General features: G+C 39.1%; 2 protein-coding genes across 3 annotated transcripts in view; one reads left to right on the top strand and one right to left on the bottom strand.

The window, feature by feature from the left end:
- The window catches only part of slc2a13a (solute carrier family 2 member 13a), a 101,519-nt gene extending 92,413 nt beyond the window's left edge, over positions 1 to 9,106 (top strand). The window contains exons 7-10 of the mRNA XM_004553916.4: positions 2,777 to 2,902; positions 3,058 to 3,176; positions 4,753 to 4,905; positions 5,766 to 9,106. Coding sequence (XP_004553973.1) covers positions 2,777 to 2,902; positions 3,058 to 3,176; positions 4,753 to 4,905; positions 5,766 to 5,992 — 625 coding nt within the window. The 3' untranslated portion in view covers positions 5,993 to 9,106. The remainder of the gene's footprint in view (positions 1 to 2,776; positions 2,903 to 3,057; positions 3,177 to 4,752; positions 4,906 to 5,765) is intronic.
- Positions 9,004 to 15,298, bottom strand: redic1 (regulator of DNA class I crossover intermediates 1). Of its 2 annotated transcripts, none has more exons than XM_004553915.5 (14): positions 15,196 to 15,298; positions 14,690 to 14,729; positions 13,729 to 13,879; positions 13,497 to 13,629; positions 13,322 to 13,379; positions 13,106 to 13,220; positions 12,902 to 13,002; positions 11,440 to 11,567; positions 11,116 to 11,352; positions 10,990 to 11,023; positions 10,708 to 10,735; positions 10,508 to 10,602; positions 9,433 to 10,108; positions 9,004 to 9,330 (listed from the first exon to the last, which is right to left on the bottom strand). In XM_004553915.5, exons 2-14 carry the CDS (start codon positions 14,714 to 14,716, stop codon positions 9,155 to 9,157), a joined length of 1,959 nt encoding a protein of 652 aa, XP_004553972.3. In that variant the 5' UTR covers positions 14,717 to 14,729; positions 15,196 to 15,298; the 3' UTR covers positions 9,004 to 9,154. The 2 variants fall into 2 exon arrangements, with proteins under 2 accessions (XP_004553972.3, XP_004553971.3); XM_004553914.5 differs by lacking the exon at positions 15,196 to 15,298 and adding an exon at positions 14,830 to 15,172.
- Positions 15,299 to 15,359: the final 61 nt, after the last annotated feature.

Genomic DNA, 15,359 nt, shown 5'->3' with positions numbered 1-15,359 from the left:
TATCTACCCATGCATGAATCCATTCGTCGATTTCAGGTCATGGGAGAAGTGTAGGCAGAGATACTCAGATCTTTCTCTCCCTGGCCAACTCCTCAATCCCCGATGGAAGAGATGGCTGGGGAGACGCATTCCCTCCTCTCTCCTCTCTCCTCTTGGTCAGACATGTCCATCCTATTCAGAGGCACTGAGACCCTGAGAGCCTCTGTTTTGCCAGCACTTATGAATTGGAACATGTTGACATTCCAAACCGTAAGTGCTCAGCTTCCATTACCATATTAATACAGAAGTACCCATGCATCGGAGCACACCAGTCTTCAAACGTGCCCTTCATTTTGATCTCAACTGAACGTAAATCACCTGGTGTTTTTTTCCAACTGGATATTGCATTTTTATGGCTTGCAACCAAGTTCTGGGGTATAACCACTAAAGTAGCTTTCTCCAGGACCAAAAGACATACTGAGACACACATGTACGTACATGGTGGAAAGAAATCCAGCTACACTATCAAACCTAGTAATGAGGGTTGTTATTTCCCTTCAGGATGTGAGGAGTAGGTATGACTTTAGACCTCTGAGTCCCTCTGAATTACTCCGTCTGATCATCTAGCACATTTGAAGGAAAATACAGATTTCTGTGTTTGTATTAAGGTGTCGCACTCTGCAGAAGGTTGGAGGAAAACACAAAGCGGTACATTTGGTATTGTAGCATAGCTTAAAATGGTAAACAAGAACCGAAAATGGGGGTGCTGGCATGAGGAAGCTACTGTTGACCTTGGAGCACTTCTGTTCTTAGTAAAGGCACTTAGTATTTTGCAGTTTTAGAGCAGAGGACACTAAGTGGTGGAAAGAGAATAAAACCCTCCTAAAAGAATTTTTGTGGTGAAGTTCTTGCAGGTTTTTACACATACATTAATACAGATCTAGATTTCTCTGAGTACTCAGAGGTCAAAATTAGTGCCAGCATAGGTGTTAGAAATTGTGGTCAATTATTTCACATAATAAATGTAATTAAATGATTTTAACAGTTACGCAATTCATCATCTAACATCTGTCACTCCCATTTCACTCGACTGTCCCCAGCAGCAGCAGAAGGCAGGCGGTGAGCCAGAGTTTGTTTCCGAATGAAACAGTCATCAGATGCCTCCGTGTTGCAATTTACTCTCACTTACACAGACACGAGATGAAGATCATGTGTAACGGCAGTCTTTCATCACAACGACAGGCAATGCCTAATGCACTCGCTGTCCTGCGACCGCGTGCTATAACCCACATAAACGCAGGGATAATTTGAAGAGATGAGTGCTTTTACCACACTGGAAAAGCTTTACTGAATTCACTTTGCTTCACATGAACCCACACGCATCCTTTCACTGACCACAGCAGCATCAACAGAGCACCAGAACCACCAGTAGCCTCTTAAGTGCTTTGGTGCTCAGATGTCCCATTTAAAGATGTTTTCTTAACGTGCTATTTTGGGGTTTGACTAAGGAGAGCTAAAGCCCTTTACGCACTGGACACATAACATTTGTGCAAATATTTTATGTTTTACAAATTATTTTTTTTGACTCACCTGGTCTTAACTTAGTCATTTATACTGACTGCGTACCTTGAGTTGGCTATCGTTTGGTGGAGTGGGTTGTCCACTAATTTAAGGGTGAAGGTTGCTCCTGATGGAAAGCACTAAGGTTAAAGGGGAGCTATCATAGATAGAGAATTTTACTGATAGGGATTTCTAGACGAGCTCCCTGCTTTTCTATTGGGAAAGGGTTTGACCCTTTTAGGACCTAGCTACATTATGCTTACTTTTGTCACCAGATAAATATCAAATATGGTATAAAATATATGTATAAAATATACATCTTAGTCTCCTGAACTGTCTCATTGCATTACACACATGGTAAAAGGGAAGTCCATGAGTAGTACAGTGGTGAAATTGCCATCTATGACATAACCAGCCTGCAATGCTAGCTAACGCTAATAAAAACCTTAGGAGTGCTAAGGTATCACTAGCATTACATTACTGCTGGGCTAGTTAGCCTGACCTGCTAATGTCGCTGGGATTTTTTCTTTTTATAAAAACAGATGTTTAATGGGCTTTAGCTTTACTAATACTTAACAATATCTATATCAGTGTTACAGATACTTCTAAGCAGCTAATGCTAAGTGGTTATATCTTTCTCCTCACCCTCCTGCAATAGTTACTTTTGAATACATGGTGTTATTTTCATCCTTAACCTCAGCGTGAAATTAGAGAAAAGCTTCCCTGGAAGCTACGGACAATAAAAATAGATCTCTCAAGCAGAGTGTGCATTTCATGACCTACCTCGAACCTGATTAAATAGCACGGGGAAAGATGAGTGCACCCTTGTGAAGCTATTCAGTTGAAACACTCAAAAATAAGGACTGCTCATCAAGAAACAGACCGCAGAACATGATAATGTGATAGGATGTAGTTTAAATTAACAAAGCTGGGAACAGGATAGGAAAAGAAATGTAATGATAGTGAATCCCACACAGTGGGGACGAATGTCTCATGCATTTCCTGATTTAGGTGAGAGATGTGTGCCTCAGTTAGATGGGTGGGTAGCTGTTTTTCTGTTATATTTGCATCTTGTCCAGTAGCAGCAGGTACGTTTACATTCATATTGAAATTTTACAAGGAGTTTCTCAGCATCCTATAGAGGAAAGGCAGACGTAAAAGAATGTGATTACAAGCTGCCGTTTGATTGATTGTCTTTAGAGCAATGAGAGTTAATGCGTGTTGCATCTGCTGTTAGGGTGTGCGAGCCGTGCATGCTGGATCCTGGATGCGGCTTCTGTTACCGTGAGAATGGCTCGGCGCTGCTCGCCTCCTCCTGCGTGCCAGTCAATAAGGCCTCCACCGAGCACGCAGCATGGGGCAGGTGAGTCACAGGATGCAAAGTGAGCATGTGGAAGTGCATTAGGATGCAGTGAAATAACACATCTCACCTTTAACCTCCCCCCCCCACACACACACACACAGTTTTAAGAAGGATTGGTAAAGTCTAACTAACTAAAATGTGCATGCCTCTTATAGATGCTCCAACTCTACCCTGATGAGAGATCAGACCTACTGGGCCTACAACTACTGCCCCACCTCCTTCTCCTGGTTGGTTTTACTGGGACTGGTGTTCTACTTGGCTGCCTTTGCGCCGGGTGAGAGACTGAACCTTAGTTTTAGTCCCCATGAGATCCAACACCAGGATGCTTTTGGGGAAAACAAAACAAACAATAACAAAAAAAGAACCATAAATTGAACATAATTTTTTTGAATTCTGAAAATGCAGTGTGGGACAAAGCATACTATATTCTGATATCCTGCCAAAGCTAAACCTCACTGTGTTGGACTTGTAGCTGCAGATGTGTTTGTCTGAGTGCTTACCAGAGTTAACAGGATCCATTATAATCCTAACAAAGCACCAACCCATTGGCTGCTGTCTAAACTCCTAGTTGGTGTACTGTTCATTGTTTAGAGTCCAGAAATGCAGATACAGTTTTTAAAACGCAAATAAACAGGTAGATCATAGTCTCATAGCTAAACAAGAGCCAGTAGTTATAAAACTGCATTTTGGCGTATATGTTTTTATTTTATTTTCCACATGGACTGTTTACCTGTACGCAGCCAAAGCCTGCATAAATTTGCCTGGTCAATACTACTCAACCTACAAAAGGAATCAGAAGCTGACTGCAAATCAAATCAAATATCTTTTTACTTGTATGTAGATGCTGCATATTGATAGAGCTTTTCTGCTTCTGTCAAATTCAACTACCGTCTTTGTTTCTATTATAGGCACGGTAGCACTTCATAACACAGCCCACAACTGATTATGTAATTTTTCTACATTTACCATGTAATTCTTCTTAATTGAGAGTCTAGGGAGAAGAAAGAGGACGCAAATCAAACTTCATGTATTTTTTATTTAATTAGTAACTTCGGGGTATTTTAAAGTAAAGGACAACCAAAATTTCCTCTTTGTGGTATCCTGTCCTTGTCTTCTTGGATTGGAATTCAAGGGTCGGACAGGGGTATGGGCTGTATTATAAAGCAGCAGTCCCCAACCTTTTGCTCCACGGACCGGTTTAATGTCAGACAATATTTTCACGGACCGAGGTGAGGTGTTGTGGATAAATACAACAAAATAAAATGATACGACCAAGACAAAAACTGTGGTATTTTGTAAATAATAATAATAATAAACGAGAATTCACCGTGTAATTGTGTAACTTTATTAGCAGCGTCTTCCTGAAATGCGCCAACAACACTGAGAGTAACATCCTCCTCTCTGCCCCTTAATGCTCTCTGGTCGCTATGGTAACGCGTAAATATTTCTTTCAAAATAAGACTCACAACTACAACACGGGAAAAGACCCAGGGAAACCGAGTTAACGATAAAAACCCTGAAAACCATAAATTTCACATCCGAGCCTTAACTCTCACAGCCCGGTACCAAACGACTCACGGCCTGGTACCGGTCCGTGGCCCGGGGGTTGGGATCTGCTGTTATAAAGTATCTACACTTCCCTTTCTTCTATTGTAATCTCACATCCTTTTGAAATATACAGACTATAGAACATTTGAGTTTTGAATTTTTTACATGACAGAAAATGAAATAAGTTGTATGAAGTGCTGCCGACAAGACTTAAACAAAATATAGTGCAATTCTCCATCCATCTCACATCTCCACCTCTTAATCAAATGGTCCCACGGCTCATTCTCACTTGTCTGTCGCAGGTATGGGTCCAATGCCATGGACCATCAACTCTGAGATCTATCCTCTTTGGGCAAGGAGCACAGGGAACGCCTGTGCAGCAGGGGTCAACTGGACCTTCAACATCCTGGTGTCTCTTACCTTCCTCCACCTGGCTCAGTACATCACCTACTATGGTCAGTTTCTGTGTGTAAGGAAATAATAACCTTGAAAGATTTTATCCTTTATTTTTTTTACACGTAAGAGGTATTTTTGTGTTCCCATTAAGAGCAATAAGGACAGAACAGCTTGCTGATACCCTGAAGTGATGCTTTCTTCCACCCATCTTGCATAACTCCTCAGTCAGTGTAGCACAACAGCAGGTTTCCCCTCACACAGGAAGGAGCTGACCTTTGGCAGAGTTGGAGATCAATCAATCAGGGGTGATTGTGGAGGCATCCTGAGATCCACTGGATTAATTATCGATTCTGAGTCATTCACCAATTTATCTGCTTGATAGCAATCATTTACTAAAAGTGGGGCAAATAATGTCAAAGCTGGGAAAACACAAGATGTTGTCTTGCTAAATCTTAAAGTGCACTCGGCTGCAACTTAAAAATGTCACTGTGCGTTGACAAGAAGAAAATACGGACCACAGTTGCGACAAAATCTCATTAAACCTGTGTCAGTCTTTTCGTATGAACCCTTATTCGTCACATAGTTATTTGTTTCCTGTTAACCCTGCTGTAAGGCCACATTGACAGGGACATTTTACTTATACTCCACATTTATCGTAGGGTGACCAGCAGTGTGAAAGCAGTGTTGCAAAAGCATTTTCATTCTTCACCACACACGTCCCTAGAAGTGCGTGGGCAGTCGTGGTCTAATATTAGCTGCCCGCGGGATCTGTTGTCACCATCGGTGTTTCTTTTTCTGGCAGTGAATGAGAACAAGCAAATCATTTCTCATAAGAAGTGTGAAGTTGTGCCATTGTGTTTCTCATCTTTGTGGGTGGCTATCCTCGGTGACAGCGTGTTCTTTTGCTTTGTCTTCTCAGGAGCTTTCTTCCTGTACTCCAGCATGGCCTTGCTGGGTTTCGTCTTCACATATGGCTGCCTGCCAGAAACCAAATCCCGCCGTCTGGAGGAGATCGAAGCGTTGTTCGAAAACCACCTTTGCTCTTGCGGCGCCTCTGATTCGGATGAGGGACGGCAGGTTGAGTACATCCGGGTCAAAGGTTCAAACTACCATCTATCGGACAATGACGCATCAGATGTAGACTAGAGGAAACTTGGGTGTTGCTTACCTCCCTCTGGGTGTTTCATTAGCTGTTTCACTGGAACATGCAGAGCGGCTGAGTCTGTATTAGTGTTCTTTTTCCTGTGATCTGCGGGGCCACTGGTTTACCTCCAACATAGATTGGGAATTACATTTTAGAAGACTATGCTTCTATCAGTAACATGTATCAGTTCACTTTTCAAGCAGTCAGTTGGGGAAATCCCAATCAACACTAATGCTTTAGCATGAATGTTTCCCATTAGTTCATTCTCTAAATTCAGGGGTGAACTGGCACCTTATCTGGTTTCAGACCTGCTTATTATTTTCAACCACAGAAGTCTATAACACCGGCCTTCTACGCAGATAATAGGCAAAGCATAATACATAGAAGTCCAGTGTCTTTTTCATAGAGACTAGTTATGACTGTTTAACAGATGCAAAGATACAAAATACAAGGGACTGGAATTTGTCCCTAATATTTTGTGCATTTGTTTTATAAGCACCATTTATGATTTATAAACGGTTTTATCCCAGAGCTTTGTGTCAGAATACAATGGCAACTCCATTCAAAAAGTTACAGTAAATACAACCACAAAACTTTTGTTGACTGGACAGCAGCTGTTGTTGTCTTTCGTACCATTATGCCTTGGTGTATGAGACACATTCTGCTGTCTCGTTTTTTCAGCTTGTAGCGTAGCACACTTAATGTCAGTCCTTGACCTGATGTTCTTCTGTTTGCAGTTTGAATTTTTATGAAAAGCAATTGCCAGAGACACACGGTATATCATTACGGTTGAGTAAACTTGTATTGTCGACGGGTGCCGAAACAAAACCGTTCTTACAAACTTGGTAGCCCTGAAAGGACTGGAAGTCTTCGTGCTACAGTATGGTTTGTGTATTTATATATTTATTTAAAACAGATCTTTTTGTGAATCCACATTTCGACAAATTACAAATTTCTTAACGTTGCTTACTTTTTCATTTAAAATGTGCTTCGCAAAACCTACCCTACGAACCAATGTTGCAACTCTTGCAATGAACTTTTTCTTGTTGTTATTTCTGGATATAGTGTCTGTAATATCCAGCAAAGAAACCGGGCTGTTCTGTCTGTAGCAGTAAAAGTAAGCTTTAGCTTGATGACTGAGATTTTTAAGTGTTTCGTTCTATCTGAACATTGATATATTAGTGCCTGTGTATTGTGAAGGTGCCTAATGGCCATTTTTCAGTCACATTTCCTGTAGGTCTACATGGCCTTTTTTTAATTTTAACATGTGCATATTTGCATTTCACCTGTGATGGAATTTTATTGACTAAAATTTCATGTATTTTGCTTTGTGTCTTCCTTCACAGCCTTATGTACAAATAGCCGAGCATATCATTTATGTAGTTCTTGTGTCAAAAGTTGAGGAGTAGGCTTTAGCGTAATTTGGCAATGTTGTTTTGTAAAAGTGTAAACTGTGTAAGGTTACACCTTGTTAGTTAAATACACGTAATTTTCTGTGTAGCAAAACTGTTGGAAAGTAGACAACTGTGTAACAAAAAATATAAAAGGGTAAGTAAGGGGTATAAAGGCTGCTGCTGTGCTTAGTGAACAGGTTTCTCATGGCAGACACCCAAAATAAACGATTGTAAAAATACAGTACAATGCAACGTTTAAAATGATGGAATTTTCCATATGATTTCTTCTACCTATATTTTTAACCCCACATTAATAGAAATACCCAGAAACCTCAGTAAAAAAAACGGATAATGTGCTAGCAGAAAATTACCATTTAAATTTTTTTTTCCCAACAGTCCATTATCTATAAATCTAGTCTATTTATAGACTAGTACCACTTTTTAAAACAAGAAACAGACCATCAAATGCCGTGGGACAATTACACCTAAGTGATCCATTAAAACTCGGTGGTATTTGCAAGTATTGTAGTAATTTTGGTGTTTTCAAGGTGTCATGTGGATAGCTATGGGGAAAAAAGGTTTTAAAAAATTGATTAGAAACAAATTCCTTCAATAAATGGAAGAACAGTGATGGCATACTGTAGCACACAAGCACCCTCATGTGGAAAACCGGCTGATTTTTTGAAAATAAAAAAAGCTTTCAAATATCATAGTTGCCTCTTTAGTTGCAAGTTCTTCAGTGTTATAATAGCTGATCATTTTTCAAAGCAAACACAAACAGTAGTATCAACATGTACAGACTACAATAAAATCATATCAAGAATTGAAGTCAGCACAAAACACGGTCAAATATTCAACTTGTGTTTGAAAATGATAAGCTATTCTATTGTAAACACTTGTGATTTGTAGTTATGGGGCTAGAATATTCCAGATATTGTCTTTTTTAACCCAGAGAGGTAATAAAGGGATCCTCGAAGATGAGCACTGATTGTTTATTTCAATAAAAACAAAACATTGCGAAATATAGTTCAGAGTAATAACTTAAACTTCCAAAACTTTGCTTTTCAACTCATTTAGCGCAGCTTCTCTGGAGTGAAAGGTGTAGAAAACACTAGCAACTATAATTTAGTATAGGATTGTATTTGACCAGTTTCACTTAATCCAGGAGAGTTTTCTTAAAACTTCACAAGCTAGTTTTGTACTGAAAGTATTACTACACACAAAAACCACAGATTTACTTGTCCACGGCACAGACTGAGTAACGAAAACTTGTGTCAACCAAATATTTAATGTGATTGTTTTAGGCTGCACCTGTGTCAGAGATAATGTGGTGTTCAGCCCTTAACCTCCGGTTAACACTGTCCTCTACCACAGCTGAGGGCATTAAATGTGTACTTATCAGTAAAATGGTTACATTTTTTTCTATGTGAACCAATTATGTGTGTTTTTGCTAAAGTTTGTGGGGTATTACAGAAAAGCAAATTTAAAAAAAAAAGAGTGCTGTATATTTGATTATTGTTCAAGCTGTAAATGTTTTGCTAGAGTTTATATTATATAAAGATAAATATCTTCATGAAATATTGTGTATATGGGGAAAGAAATAAATGTATGAGTCAAAGTCATGTTTTGGAGCTTTATTTAACTGCATAAACTGCATCACAACATTAAGAGCACTGTAACTATTTTAATCTACTTTTATGACTGTTGCTGTAAAATAAAGGAAGATGCACAGCACAGAACTGATTTCCTGATGTCTTCATCCATCTGTTCTTAGTAGCCCTGAATTTTCCTCTGCTTCAGGAGGAGCAAAATGTTGACTATTTCTTGAAGCATTTCAGCCTCCTTTGAGACTATGTTAACTTTGGTGCCAGATGTGCCCTCTTCCCTCCCTTGATCTGAAAAGCTTGTCATTGGAGGGCAGTTCTCGTGTTCTTTATTCTCCTGACCTAAATTAGAAACATTAGAGCAAAATTTAATGTGATTTTCTATCTCAAGTTTCTCTCAAACGACACATAAAGAGAGCTGACTATTTCACTTTCATGTCATACCTCTGACATTAGTCGTGCTCAGGTCGTTAGTGAGAAGAAGGTTTGTGGGTCTCTGTAGAATCGTTTTGGCACCGTTATTAGCAGTGATCATGCTCCTGCCTGACAGGGAAACCGCCTTTGATTTCTTGTTGCTCCAGGGCGTCTGCTTCTCTTCGCTCCTGGAGTTTTCTGGTGAAGCTGTGAGTGCATCTGGCTCTGTGGCAGTACCGGCCTGCCTCCCTGTGGCTGGAGGCAGCTCCGACATGTCAGCGTTTGATAGATGCAAGCTGTACCCAAGAGCACTGTCTGCAACAAAGCTGCACTGAGTCGAAGCATCGCATGCCCCAGCTGGGGGGCTGCGTACTGTTTGAGTTCCTGCATCTCGAGTTTCACTTGATGTTTTCTTGCATTTGCAGACATCTGAGCTCTGAGTTTGAGCTGAAGGGTGTGGAGATAAAAGGAGAGCTGTGCTGCTTTCTTTCTCCTGCCCTTTACTTTCAAAGGCCTTATCTGGGGTAGCCATGTTCTCAGTAACTTTTAGGTCAACTCCGAAGTCCATTTGGGATCTTATTCGTGGGGTGTGAGACCTGAGCTCAGAGAGTGTTTCATTTAAATTCCCTTGTGAGCCACTGAGGCCAAAGGCTTGATCCATGTAAGAAGAAGATGCTGGGAGGCATAGCTGATAGCAGTCTTCATCCTAATATATAGTTTTAAAAGTAGAAAACAGCAATTCCTGTGTCAGATGGTGTGAAAATATGTCCAGGAAAGAGGTATAAATCAGTGGCACTGTGCAAAGAACACTGTGCTGTTAATGAGTGTTGCTTTTTGGTGTTAACTATTTGGGACAGGTGATGATCATCTGTTTAATAGTAATTTACTCATTTGTGTTTAATTAAAAAAGGAGGCTGCAGAAACTGGCAGAGTGCTGATAGTTAATCTACAGCTTAATTAACATCAGTACTACAAAAATACAGCATGAATTTGCTACAGTTTTGAGGGGTTAGATGAAAGATTACTTTAATGTATTTCAAAGATAACTTTCCAAGTAGAGCACTTCAGATAGTTGGAATAAAGTTCACAGTGTAGCTTCACTCACATCATTTGAGTCTGGACTCAGGTGACCTCCTCTAAAAGAGTAACTTGGCGAATATTCAGAGCCATTCACTGGCCCAGTGTTGTCTCCAAAACATGCTGTGGAATTAGAGGGGAAAAAAACACCCATTTACGTTTTGGTTTTTCCTCAAACATGTACATAATAAATGAATTTCCTTAACGTGAGACTCCTTGGAAACTTACAAAACCTTGTGTCAGGGCAGTTGCAGGGCTGTGAACAAAACATAATCAATATTTGACACTTCTGCTGTACCCATGTATATAATCCAGTTATGAAAAATATTAAACATAAACTGTTGGGAGTTCTATATGACAGCTTATGATGACTGGAGAGCCTCATTAAACTTTGTGATGATTTACTTTCTACACATTTAAAGTTAATTTCGTCGCAGTTCCAAACTTGACCACTTGGTGGCAGTAAAAGGGCAACTTTACTCCCACATGTAGTTTATAAAACCCGCTTACCTCTGCTCCCATGCACTGTGAGTCTGGCACAGTTCTGGCAATAAAATGATAAAACCCAACATAAAATGGATTCAAAATTTGCTTCATAATAATGCATTTCGTTAGACTGGAAGTGCAAACACTTACTGAGGTGCAGAAGAGTTTACCGGTGTCTGATCTGGGAGACATATTTTTGATTTTTCACTCCCAGAATGAGAGTGTCCTTCACAATCTTCATCACAAAAGCCTCTAAAGACATTGTTCTCCAATTGCTGCTGAATTTCTGACTGGTTAAGCGTGAAGTCCAGCATGGACTCTTTGGCCTTTGGCCGGTTGAGAAAGATGCTGTCCACATATGTTGCATGGTCTTCTGCCTTGCTTTTACTGTGGCAACACACACGGGCACTGATTGGTTAAAAAATTGAAACTAAGGATAGAAAATAACCAATTAAAATGTAAACTTGTTTTCACCCTGGTTGTGGACTGCCAAAGAGGACTTGAGATGCTGTGGGGTTCTCAAGTTGGAAGAAGGGTTGGTTAAGGTTGTGCGACCAGGGAGATGTGTTTGTCATACTTCTGGGCTGAGAGAAAGGATGAAACTGACAGAGAAACAAATCAGCATTTGTCAGAAGAAAGACACATTATTGTCACATTTTATTAGATACTATTTTCTCTTAGCAAGAGATGCTGTTGCTCCAAAGACTATAAACTGGTCTAAAACAAGAGGTCACATACTACTCCAGTTTTGGTTGCCGGCAAATTTTAGGTTTCATTTTAAACTTTTAGTTGTAACTTTCAGAGCTCCACATGTTGAAGCTCCACAGTATATCTCTGACCTGTTGAAACCTCATGCTTCTTCTTGAGCGCTTCAGGTCAGAGGTTACTGTTGGTCACATGTACTGGGTTCAAAACACGTGGGGATCGGGCTTTTCGGGCAGTGGCACAAAGGCACTCTTTACACTTGACCCCTTTTTAAAAAAAGCAGCTGAAGACATTTCTATACAAACAAGCTTTAATTTTTTTTTCATTTTATTTATATTTCTGGTTTAATTGTGAAGCACTTTGTGATTTTTAACTGTGAAAAGTGCTATATAAATAAATTTTACTTACTAAAATACTATAGTGATATGATAAAATACTGGTACCTTTAGTAATACCAAAAGTAATGCTACATTACTTTTTCTTTGTTGTTTTCAGCTTTTGTATTGAACAAGAATGCCTGAATTTTAGGCCTGAATAGCCTGAATAAATATAAATAAGTATTTATAATTAGGCACCTGGGATTACACTTGTGTAGGTGTGCAAAAACCATGTTTGTAGATGAGGTCATTGGGGGACAGGCTATCCATTTCTCACAATCTGAAGAAAGCCAATGCGAAAAGGATGGCATGCAGCTTCAATTTTCATCGAAGTTGGCCATCCCCCACTCATTTAAAGTCTTACAGGTTAAAGGGCGAAACGCTGGTGACCCTGAGTGGACCACCTCACCACCAGACTATCAGGAACAGGCCCATTCATCTAGTTACTTCAGCAGCTTCTACTTGAAGCAAACCATCTTCAACGTGTATCTCAGCCTCATGGCAAAATTACCAGTTTTTAATTCCCATGAATGAAATCAATACACAAAAAAAAGATTACATTCACTGTGAAAGACCTTGACACACATGACATATGTCACATTCTATAATTAAAGCACAATATGATTTATTGTAAAGCAGAGTTCTGAGAAGTTACCAAAATCTTTGTTGGCCTGTTAAACAACACCAACATAAGCCATTTTTCCACACCAACTTTAGATAAGTTTCTCAACTCAAGTCAGAGTTTCCATACTTTTCCTTTCTTACATATGAAACCACGTGTGGGGTAAAATGTGTAAAAACTACAACTTTAACCTTAAAGTAGTGATGTAATTCTAATAAGAGCTATCCCTTACTGCATCGGTCTGCGATAGAACTGAGGTGTCCCAAGGTGGGGGAGAAGAGGGATGCAGTGCTTGGCTTTGTTTCTGGAGATTCAGCTGCAGGGTGAAAGTTCCTGTGGAGAACAGTTGGATTTCATAAGATATCATCACGCAAAGAAGAATACGCAGTACTGTAACTGAGTTATAGTTGTTAATAGTCTATTAGTGTTACACAACCTTGGCCTGAGCAGGCAGATGAGGTGGAAGAGAAGGGGCTGCGGGCATCAGGTATGGCAGGCAGGTAGTCAGAGGCACTGTTGTCTGAGAAACCTGACTCAAGTACTGGCGACAACTTACAAAAACAGGGATTTAGTGAGTGTCTTTACATTTGTTCATATTAAGCACGTTTCGCTAACTTGAAGTAAAACCATGAAGAGCGGGAAAGTGACTTACACGCTGAAACTTGAACCCTTGTGGAATTACCTTCCTTCTTTCTCTGCTTTCTTGAACACTGTTAAAATGGAAAATATAATACTTTTAAAACCCTTTTCATTCCATTTATTAAGAGGATTATTATTATATTAACATAATTGGCTACAAGAACTGTTAACCCACAGTGGGGCTATACCTGTACTCAGACTGGCCCTCAGCAAGACACAGCCGTGATGGGGAACAGGGGCTCATCGAGAGCACCAGAGGATCTTTTCTCTTATGCCTGGCTCCTGCCTTACAGCTGCCAAGAACTGCTGCTTTAGGAGGATCTGAAAAACAAGAACACTTTCTGTTTACATCATTTGCCATCCTGAGGCTTAAATGTATTCGATTATTGTTTTCTGGTGATCTGGGGCTGTGAATCTCACCTTTACATGCTTTTTTAGCAGCAATCTGGTTGACGATAAACAGAGTCATTAGGTCCAAACTACCAGAACTAGTGTTGCCTAGGGAAGGGGCTGGGACAGGTATTCCCATGTTTTTAAGTTTTTGTTGCATTTTTCTCTTTTCAAAGAATTCCTGGAACAGAAAAAGCACAACCAATATTTAGGCACAGGGACAAAGGCTTTGTTAATTTAATACATTTACAAAACTGATTACAATGAAAAAACATCAAGCTTGAACATTAGTGATTGTTATTTATTTAATGAATTATCATTACACAAGGATATAGATTTTAATGTTTATTACATGAAAAATAAATAAAATGTTTGTGAAAAACAAAGGCAGCAATTTGGGCTAGTGATTATTAATGAGTTATTTTGGGGTATTGTTGAGTTTTAAGACTTCACATCAATGAAACTTCAAATAGGCCATGTCTGGGCTTTTCAAATGGCTAAGTTGCCTTCTACTAAAAATACCAAACAACAAATAAGTAATTAAAGTTGTGAACAAGTACAAGTCCAAAGCTACACACATTATAAACCATGTATACACACACACATATATAGATAGATCTTGTCATTGTTCTACTATGTCTTTTATTCTATTCTAAGTGTCCTTAGATGTCTTGAACGTGGCTTTTAAATAAAATTTATTATTATTATTATTATTATTATTAAAAGTCTTATTCCACTACTTTAAATATATTTTCAATATGCAACCTGTGCACTATTGACCTCCTTATGTAAGAATTTAACTTATACTCAAAATTAAAAGTCAAAACAATTCTTTCCATTTTGTAAAACAACCCTGGTTAGAAATGCATCCCTTTAAAGCAAGTTTTCTTCTGGATACAATATTTTATGGAGTATACAATTAAACATTTAATATTTAGCATTCTACTTGCACTTAATGTAAAACAATGTAAGTTTTATTTGGTTGTCTTACCCTCTGCTTTTTGGCATTATTCCTCATCACTAACCGGTTTCTGAAATGAGCAGTTACATGTCTAGTTAGCTTAAACATTTATAGGCTAATATGATATACATTAACACATCAGCTAATAACCAAAATTTGCTTTCTCTTACCTTGAACCTCCCACCCAGTTCATTTTTAACAGCTCTTAATTACTATAGAAACGACAAAATCCAGAAAACTACAAAGCTTTTGTGCCTGTGTCAGCACAAAAATTCAGAGTCCGTGCATAGCTTATTGTTTTGTTTCAGCTAGGTAGCTAACTTTATCTTAGCTTTCAGAATACAATAGAAGCGCGAGGACGAACCACCAGACTTCCGACACGTGCTCAGAAATGCTCAAAGAAGAAAATATATATGTGTAATTTTCATGGAGTTTGTCTGCTTTATTTCTGTATTTTATTTCACTGTGCCTTACGTTTGCTTAAAATAAAATACTGTAGTATAGTAGAATAAATCAGTTGGGACTAATTTACTTACGTCTGTCAGACAACCAATCATATTTTTGCCGGGGGCTCGACCAATGAAAAAACCCCTTTGCAAACTAAGTCGCCAGTGACGACAGCAAAACCGGATGTTGGGCTGATTTTCTTTATAAAATAAAAGCTAACACAAACACGGTGGAGGTAGGAACGCCTTTAATT

The sequence above is a fragment of the Maylandia zebra genome, linkage group LG17, assembly GCF_041146795.1.
Source record: "Maylandia zebra isolate NMK-2024a linkage group LG17, Mzebra_GT3a, whole genome shotgun sequence".
Taxonomy (NCBI): domain Eukaryota; kingdom Metazoa; phylum Chordata; class Actinopteri; order Cichliformes; family Cichlidae; genus Maylandia; species Maylandia zebra.
The sequence above is the reverse complement of the archived record's forward strand: the minus strand, read 5'-3'. Positions and strand labels throughout refer to the sequence as shown.

Bases quoted from the DNA above. Each gene is read 5' to 3' on its own strand.
- redic1 (XM_004553914.5), bottom strand. From the start codon at position 14,852: ATGAACTGGGTGGGAGGTTCAAG. The intron at 13,380-13,496 runs GTATAGCCCCAC...CCATTTTAACAG, and splicing joins GAGGGCCAGTCTGAGTACAG to TGTTCAAGAAAGCAGAGAAA. The intron at 10,736-10,989 runs GTAAGCGGGTTT...TTTTGTTCACAG, and splicing joins CACAGTGCATGGGAGCAGAG to CCCTGCAACTGCCCTGACAC.